Source organism: Mus pahari, chromosome 14 (genome assembly GCF_900095145.1).
Source record: "Mus pahari chromosome 14, PAHARI_EIJ_v1.1, whole genome shotgun sequence".
Taxonomy (NCBI): domain Eukaryota; kingdom Metazoa; phylum Chordata; class Mammalia; order Rodentia; family Muridae; genus Mus; species Mus pahari.
In genome coordinates this window covers 87,563,502-87,573,054 of record NC_034603.1, presented here as the reverse complement: position 1 = coordinate 87,573,054, position 9,553 = coordinate 87,563,502, and the positions used below count along the sequence as shown (strand labels likewise).

Here is a 9,553-nt window from a genome sequence, read left to right as displayed (position 1 = left end):
TGAGACAGGGTTTCTCTGTGTAGCCCTGGCTGTCCTGGAACTCACTCTGTAGACCAGGCTGGCCTCGAACTCAGAAATCCACCTGCCTCTGCCTCCCAGGTGCTAGGATTAAAGGTGTGCACCACTATTGCCTGGCCCCTGTTTATGACTCTGTATGTACAGGGAGTAATGGAGAGAGCTGAATCAGACCTAAGGAGAATCACTTTTGTTTTATACTTTACCGCAGTTTTTTCGTCCCTGTCAGTATGAAGTGATTTAACTCCCAGCTTTCTTTGCTATTGCTGCGTTTATAGTCGCGTGTGCAGTGGTGTTACTCTAGAGGTAGTTTGTTACTGATACCTGCCACGTCGCTTCAAATCTAAAGCACAGTGGGGTTCCAAAGAAATCTCACTGTATCTACCTAGGAAACTATTTGTCATTACAGTTTTATTTTGTGCTTTGGTGCTTTTTGAAAGTTATTTGGAAAGCATTTTAACTGTGCATCATTCTCACTCACTTATAAGAAGGGAAAACTTGAGTGAAATTAATGGGTTAGGATCTGAACAGCCTTCTGCTTACAGAGTCTAGCCCTGCTGAGTTAGTGTCTGTGCAGGGCCTGTCACAAAGGTTCCTCAACTGCCAGTGTCCAGAGACGTAGACACCCAGCACCCAGGCTGCTCTTTCTGTGTTAACTAGAGAACTCAGCATCCAGCTTTCCCCTATCACTCATTAATTGGCTTTTTTTGGTGGAGCAGCAAGGTTTGCCATTGGGAGTGACAAGTTCACACAAGCCCAGGCAGATTGTCAATTTGGATGAGCACTGGGCCTATAAGACCATGTTGTTTACAAGTGTATCCATGTTCAAGATGGCATTATATAGACATCTTTAATTTACTTGCAGATTTACATCTGTGGTATTAGGTGTTCTTTTTCTCTTTTCTTCTGTTACATATTTCATTCCATTACATTTTTCATTCCCTGTTAAGTTTCTTGTATACTTGCATTGCTGTGAAACATGTCTTCAGAACATTTTCATTCTCGAAAACAAACAAACAAACAAAAAAACAAAAAAACAAAAAAGAAAAGGAGAACATTTTCATTGTGCAGGTCTGAAATCTGTTCTCCCTCAAACAACTTTCCTGCAGCCCTGGTCACTCTGTTTTCTCTTCCCACTAAAGTGTTGAGTTCCACTACTTTAGATGTCTCTTGTAAGTGGGACTATACTATGTGTGTGGGGTTGAAATCCCAATTTAAAACAGCCTCTTTCTACCCTTATAAGCTTGTTGTTTGGGCAGGATGGCCTGTCCTAAGTAGCGCATATATATATATATATATATATATATATATATATGGTCACAATATGTTATATGGCTTCATATAAGTAAATAAGTAAATGTTGGCATGTGTGGTGAGATGGTTTATGTTGAAAACAGACCAGCACTTGGGAAGTGCAGGTAGGAGGATTAGGAGTTCAAGACTAGCTTTAGCTGCACTCTGAGTTAGAAGCCAGCCAGAGCTATTTGAGACCTCTGTCACTGTCACCTCTACCTCAGCCAGAAAAGAAGACGATGACGGCTTGTGGAATCTTAGAGATTGGTTCATTTGAGACCATTCATTTCAAGGTCTCACTGTTGGGTTTTTAGAGCCTAGAACCTCTAGAGCCCCACATACAGGATGCTTAATATCTGTTGAGTTAAATGATTAATAGGTCCCGTAGCACAAGGGATTTGATTATCTACCTTCCTCCCCACTTAACTTGTTTTTCCTTCCTTTCTCCTTTCTTTTCCCTTTTATTGTTTTGTGTTAGATCATCAGAGTCATGCATATAGTCCAGAACTTTCTGGGTAGCTGAGACTAGCCTTGAACTCTATACCCCCATTTCCATCTTCCTAGCGCTAATACCACAGGAGTGTGTGCCAGACATTTCATTTTAAAACATTTAAAACTATTTTACACTTACATATGTATTGGGATGATGGTGGTGACATTCATGCCGTGGTGCACATGTGGAAGTCAGAGGACAACTTGCAAGAGTCAATTCTCTTGTCCTATTATGGGCCCAGTATCAAATTTTGGTCATTAGGCTTGGTTGGCAGCAGGCACTAGCTGCTGAGACTTGCTCACTGCAGCTGACTTCTTCATTGGTAGCATCATTTTGCACTCCATTTTCCCTCTGTGGGTAGGTCTATGATTGGAATTGGGTTCTCACTATTGTTTCAAAAGTAGCAATTAACTTAGCACAATGGCCTTGACTCTGGCTAGTTTCAACTTTTCATTATTTATACAGAACCTTGGCTTCCTGTGGACCATTTACTGAATTGGCATTGGTATGATCAATACAGCTTTTCTCAAGTGAAATGACAAGGGATGCATACGTCTGATGAGCATTTCCTAACGTTACCAAGTGTTCTTCCTGTGGTCTTGGCAGCCTGTGGCATGTGATGCTTGGATGTTTCATTATATTTCTGTTGTTTGGGGCTTGTAGGTTGCAAAGGAGTTTGGCTTCCAAAACAACGGCTTCTCAGTTTACATCAACAGAAACAAGACTGGAGAGATAACGGCATCGTCCAGCAAATCCCTCCATTTGCTAAAAATCAAGTAAGTGTCCAGCTGGTGGAAGATAGGCAGTAGGAGGAACTATATGCAGTGCCTTACCTGAGGCTGCCTGGATGTCCTCTTACTCCTGGGTACCACTCGAATTATGGCCCTGTTCACTGCTCACATTTGGGGGATTGTGTTGCTTGGCTGGTATACAGCAGTCATGCTAGGCCAGCAGTTACTGTTGAGCAGGTTTGACTATGGAATTCTGGAATGGTGTAAAGAGAAGGTTATGGTCTTGGGTCTATATCTGAAGTAGGGCCAGCACCTCGTCTAGAGGGGAGGACTTAGAGCACAGCTGTTTGGGAAATAGATGCCATCATGTCAGCCCTGCTTACTAAGAAGATAGGTGAGGTGTGGTGGTCCATTTTCACTTGTGTGTCAGTGGGGCTTCGGCAAAGGCCTATGATTATGGAGTTCCTTTGACTCAGTCATCCAGCAGTTTGTGAATGCAGGGGTGAGTGGTTGTAACAAATGATGGAGCCTGCAGAGTTGATGTTTGCTCTGTGGTTTTTTATTGACCAGCTTGTTCACTCTTGGGCATCTGCATTCAGCAGTCTTTTTATTTTAGATGTATTTATTTTTTGTGTATGAGTGTTTTACTTGCATGTATGGCTCAGTCTGCAGGCATTTGTCTGCACACCTGATTACTAGACAGAACAGTAGGCTATTCTGGCAGTTTTCACTTTTAAGTTTATAGATTAGCTTGTGTGGGGAACAATATGTAGTGATGATATACTTTGTTCAAAGACTTGGCACCTGTTTGTCTATTCCTGTAACTAGTTTGTGCCTTTCTTTGTCGTTACTTGCGACCATTTCTATCAGGGTGGCTGAAGTCATATTTTCTTTGAGCTTTGGGAGGGTTTGATGTGTATTATTTTTGGGGTAAGATATTGCTAGGTCTGCAGATCAGGCTGGCCTTTAAGTTTTTATGGAGCTGGAACCTCGGGTTTTAAACATAGTAATTGCCTCTGTACCTCTGGGCTGCATCCTCAACCCTGAAGAAGGGTTTTTGCATTTTGAAAATCAGTCATTTCTTTAAACAAACAAACAAAAATGTTTAGCCAGCACACACCTTTAATCTCAGCACACGGAGGCAGAGGCCGGCAGTTATTTGTGAGTTTGAGGCCAGCCTGGTCTCCATAGTGAGATCCAGGACAGCCAGAGCTACATAGTGAGACCCTGTCTCCAAACAAAACAACAACAACAATTTACTACATTTTATTTGTGTGTGTGTTCATGTGTACACACGTGTGCATGCATGCTCTTGAGTGAAGAGGTCAGAGGACAACTTTTGGAATTTAATTCTCTCCTTTGGGCCCCAGGGATGAAATTCAGGTTGTAGGGCTTGTCAGTAGGCCACCGAGCCGTCACCTCACCAGCTCCCCTAGTCAGGTCATTTCCCAGGAGTGTTAGGGAATTTGAGTTTATGCTCCTATTCCTTCCCTGCCCGTGAGCCTTGGGAAGTTTCTTTCCCTCCCTGGCCTTGCCATCCTGTAACAGTACCTTTTCCACATGGATGGAGGGAGCCTGTGTGCTAAGATACAGCGAACGTTGAAACACTGGCTGTGGCTTTTTGTATACAATTTTTTAAAAATTTGTGTGAGTGTGTGTGTTTGTGTATATGTGTGTGCCCACGTGCATGTTGTAGGTGGTTGTGGGCTGTTTGATGTAAGATGCTGCCAAGCTAAAGTCCAGTTTTGTTTGGTTTTGAATCAGGGTTTTCCTGCCACTTAACTTAGCCTTGAGCTCTCTGTTGTGCTCCCTTCCTCTTAGTGCTGGGGTCGCGTGTGTGTTCAAAAACTGTTCTCATAAGGAGGGAAAGAAAAGGAATTGAAGCCGGGCGGTGGTGGCGCACGCCTTTAATCCCAGCGCTTGGGAGGAGGCAGAGGCAGGTGGATTTCTAAGTTTGAGGCCAGCCTGGTCTACAAAGTGAGTGCCAGGACAGCCAGAGCTATATAGAAAAACCCTTGTGAGATGGGGGTAAGTGGATCTCTGAGTTCAAGGTCAGCCTTGTCTACAAAGCATGTTCCAGGACAGCCAGGGATAAAGAGAGACCCTGTTTTGAACCTACACAAATATATATTTTTATGTATTTAGCTTTGTGGTAGAACATGTTCCTAGTATGTGTAAGACCCTGGGTTCCATCCCCAGCAACATCACCACTAAAAAGAAATGTACACATATATGATTCTTTTTCAAATTTGACTGGAAATTAGTAAAAAACCCTTAACGTAGAACTAAAAGGAAACAGGTGAAGTATTTTAGTTTGGATTTTCAGAACACCCACGTATAAGCCAGGAACAGGTGCGAATAATAACAACAACAACAACAGTAGTAGTAACAAATACTTCAAAAAAAAATATTAAACTGGGCCAGGTTTAGTGGTATATGCCTTTAATCTCAGCACTCAGGATGCAGAGACAGGTAGATCAAGGCTAGTTTGGTCTGTATTGCAAGTGCCAGGCTAGCCTGGTTACATAGTGAGGCCCTATCTTTAAAAAATAAATAAATAGGGGCAAGTAAAAGTGATGCCAACAAGCCCTACAAGCTGAGCTCACTCTGTGGGACGCACATGTAGGAGAGAGCTGACCCCCACAGACTATCCTCTGACCGCCACCCCTGTAAAACAAGTCAATATGAACATACTAAAAATTATAAATGTGGTACAGAAAATTTGTATATAATCACTGGGGTTGGGGATTCAGCTCAGTGGTGGGTGGACATGTGCCTAGCATGTGTGAGACTCTGAAAAAAGTACAGATTTATGTGGGTTGTGGTGTTCTGGTATGAGTATTCTGTGTTTGTCACCCTTCCAGTACTGTGACCTGAGAAAACAGAGGGAGGAAAGATTATTTTGGTTTAGTTTCTGTCCACAGTGACTTGGCTCCATTGCCTCTGAAGTGGTAAAGCAAACATTACGGGAGCATGTAGTGGAGCAGAACCATTCATCTCAGCAGATAGATGCAGGTAGAGACTAAGATGGACAGGGGACTGAGTATGGTCTCCTTACCATGCAGCAGCACAGACTTTATTCACACTGTTTTTTCTAATCTTTACTAATTGTAAGCTAGTTCTCATTGACCAACCTCCACTCTTCTTCCCAGTGTCTGGGAACTACCATGCAATTCTCAACCTCTTTGACATAAGCTTTGTTGTATGTATGTATGTATGTATGTATGTATGTATGTATGTATGTATTTGGAGATGGTATCTCTACATAGTCCTGGCTGTCCTTCCTGTATAGCCCAACCAGGCTGTTCTCAGATTCACAGAGATCCACCTGCCTTTACTTCCCAAGTGCTAGCATTAAAGGTGTGCACCACCAAACCTTGCCTATGAGATAAACTTTTCAACTTTTGGAATATTTTAAACATAAATGAAAGTAAGCAGAGTGAGCCAAGGGATTCATAGTCTGGGGGGATTGAATGATGGCAGCCACCTTTGTCTCACCTGAGCTCGCACCTTTCACTTCTGTTCTTATTAAATGAAACATAGTGAGTCTTGGGATGACACTGTATGTCTTGAGGCATTGTTCTCTTGTGTGCTCTTGAGAGACTGAAGCAGGAGGATTGTGAGTTTGAGACTCTCCCTTCCTCCCACCTTGTAGGTTGCATTCACAACTACTTGTTTTGCTCTGTGGAGACCTGATTGGTCAGCATGGCTGCTGGGTGTTACACTCTTGCTTGGGAGTATTGGGTAGCTGTTTTCACTTCTCATATATTGTTTTATTTGTTGAGTTGGAATTCTCCTGCTTCAGACTACAGGTGTCTGTACCACTTTGACTTTTAATATCCTGTTTTGTGGCCCCGCCCCCTAGTACTGGCATCAACTTGTTAATAACAGTGGGCAAGCTCTTTACCACTGAGCTGTATCCCCAGGTCTCTCCTCCTCTTTTTTTTTTTTGTTTTTGTTTTTGTTTTTTTGTTTTGTTTTGTTTTTTGGTTTTTTTTCGAGACAGGGTTTCTCTGTATAGCCCTGGCTGTCCTGGAACTCANAAATCCGCCTGCCTCTGCCTCCCGAGTGCTGGGACTAAAGGCGTGCGCCACCATGCCCGGCTTTCCTTCTCATTTTTAAACTTTTTATTTTGAGACGGTCTTTCTGTGTTGCCCAGGCTAGCTTTGGACTTGCCTTTTGTCTCCTGAGTAGCTGTTTTACAGGCCTGAACCACTAGGCCTAACCAAAGTGTGATTTGATTCCCTTTCCTAGGGGCTGTTGATGTCTAGCACTGTGAAGTGCCAGGCTGCTCCTAGCTTTTTCCTGGAAGGTTTCTGATCCATTCTCTGGAGTTTGTGTTTATGTCTTGTAATTTCAGCATTTGAATCGTAGACTTCTCTCTCTCTCTCTCTCTCTCTCTCTCTCTCTCTCTCTCTCTCTCTCTCTCAGCCCTTATTCTGTCAATTCTTGGTTGTGTAAATTTATTTCCCTTGTAATTTTGGTTTTTATTGGGGGAAGTGTGGCTTCTAAGAGGATCTATTTGATCCAAGTTTTAGTGGCATTTGCTTATGTAAGCACAAGGGGGTGCTGTGGAGCTGCATTCTTTTCTGGTTTGGGTCTTCCAGATCCCAGAAGCAGCCCAGGTTTCACTCCATATGCATGTGCCTGGTCTTGGAGGTGACTTTGCCCTGCAGAGCATCTGGTGGAAGTAGACTCAGTTTCTTCTTGGTTCCTATTCTGGATTCTCTGGGTTGGTCTTACCTCCTTGAGTCATGTGGGTTTTTTTGTTCTTTAAGGACATTCCCACATTATCCAAGCTGGCCTTGCACTTGATGTCTAGTTAAGGCTGACCTTGAATTTGTAACTGCTTGCTTTTCCTTCCCAAGTGCTGGGATAACAGGTGTGCACCATCGAGTCTGGCTAACCCTTTGGTTTATGCAGGAGTTTCGGGCTCAGCAGTCTAATGTGTGCAGGGGGCTCAAACACTCACCTGCTGCCCAGTGAGTACTGCTGTCCCTGAGCCTCAAGTTCCTGATCCTGGCCTTGGCCGAGGGACAGCCATGTCCTCTGCTATTCTTAGTGACGTCACTGCGAGCTTTGGAAGGCCTGGGTGTTTTTTACCTTTGGAGCTCAGCAGTGTTTTTACAGTGTATTTGCTAAAATTGATCCAGTGTCTGAGCCAAGTATTTTATAGTTAGAGGATGTTTAGACATATTTAATCCAGTGCTAGAAGCAGAAGTTCTGGTTACAGTCTGACAGCTTTATTGCCTCTGAATTATGGGGGATAAGGAGGCGAGGGCAGCTCATGAGAGCTGCAGCCCTGCTCCCGGGAGTCTGCGTGTCTGTCAGTGCTTGTACTTGCAGACATTGTTCTTCTTCGGTTTGCTGTTCAGCACTGGACCAGTTGTTCTCTCAGCTTCTTTCTTGTGTGTCCTGTTGACAGCAGCTGAAAGTTTGCCAAATGATCTGTCACCTCCTGTCTTCAAAGGCTTGGAGCTGATTTAGTGCCACGAGACACCTCTGGTCAGGCATGACCCACAATGGTTCTGTGAATAGCTTCAGAGGGGAAACGTTCTTTAGCCACAAGTCATGTCAAGTTGGAGCAGAGCAGGTAGAATTGTGGCAGTTCTTTTGGAAAGCAGGCCTTCAGCAGTCTTGGAGCAGGAAGCTGTGTCTGGGAGTCTGCCCTGTCAGAGGGAAAGAAAGTGTTGGCATGTGCTTGAGGGTGTGTGCTTCACAGGGGCAGAAACCAGCAGAATTGCCTGACCCTGTAGTGTGGTGACCCTCTGTCCCTGGGGGATGCTAAGCCAGTTGTTGTAGCACAGATCTGAAATCCTAACACCCAGTAAGTAGAAGTAGAAGGATTTTGAGTTTGAGGCCAGCCCAGGCTGCATAGTGAGATGTGGAGTTTTTTGTTTTTTAAATAAGTCAGTGTTTTAGTTAGGATTTTTATTGCTGTAATAAAACACCACTACCAAAAGCAGCTTAGGGAGGAGGAAAGGGCTGACTTGCCTTATGCATCCTGGGCCACAGCATCCTGGGAGAGCAGCACAGGAAGTGAAGGTGAAGCCATGGAGGAATGCTCATTCTTCATGAAGTGCTCAACCTGCTTTCTCAAACACCCCAGGACCACCTGACCAGTGGGCTGGGCCTGTCCATATCAATTGCTAAGAGACTGCCCACAGCTGGCCTACAGGCCAGTGTACCAGGCAAGCTTTCAGTTGTGCTTCTCTGTTGTAGACTTTAGTTTGCCAAGCTGGCAAGACAAAACAACCAAAACAAACCAAAAACCACCAACAGGACAGTCAGGATTGTGCCTGGGAACTTGTTGATTGTGGCAGTTCTTTGAGACCCGTAGATGAGCAGACCGAGATGTGAGATATCGTGTAAATCAGTGGTTGCATCATCCGTGTCTGGATGCTTTCGACTCATGTCACCTCATCCAGTCTAAGACTTGTGTATGAGATACATAGATGGATGGAGAGCTGGCCATGGCCTGAGAGTGTGTGGGTTCGATAGATTGCTGTGGATGGAGAGCTCAGCAAGGCCAGAGGGTAGAGACAGAAGGAACAGGAGGGCTGTCCTGGAGGCCCAGGTGAGCACAGGCTGTGTTAACACATGCAGTCAGATGGCTGCGTGTGCTTCAGAGCTTTTAAAATACTGGTAAGGAAGCTAACTTTTAGAGGATGTGCGCTGATGTGTGTGACGCCAGGAAAGAAAGAATTCTGTTGTCTTAAAATCAGGACCTTCCCTATGTAGGCCTTTAAATGGTAGCATTTGTCCTTTGAAGCTGTCCAGGTGCACACCAGACTTCGTGGTTTGTATCTGGGGGAGTATGACTGTACTGGCTAGTTTTGTGTCAACTTGACACAGCTGGAGTTATCACAGAGAAAGGAGCTTCAGTTGTGAGATCCAGCTGTAAGGCATTTTCTCAATTATTGATCAAGGGTGGGGAGGTTCCCTTGTGGGTGGTGCCATCTCTGGGCTGGTAGTCTTGGGTTCTATAAGAGAGCAGGCTGAGCAAGCCAGTGGAAGCAAG

General features: G+C 44.4%; 1 protein-coding gene across 1 annotated transcript in view; it reads left to right on the top strand.

Annotated features, from left to right (window-relative positions):
- The window catches only part of Nploc4 (NPL4 homolog, ubiquitin recognition factor), a 57,718-nt gene that overhangs the window by 5,786 nt on the left and 42,379 nt on the right, over nt 1-9,553 (top strand). The window contains exon 3 of the mRNA XM_021212272.2: nt 2,465-2,577. Within this exon, the coding sequence (XP_021067931.1) occupies nt 2,465-2,577 (113 nt within the window). The remainder of the gene's footprint in view (nt 1-2,464; nt 2,578-9,553) is intronic.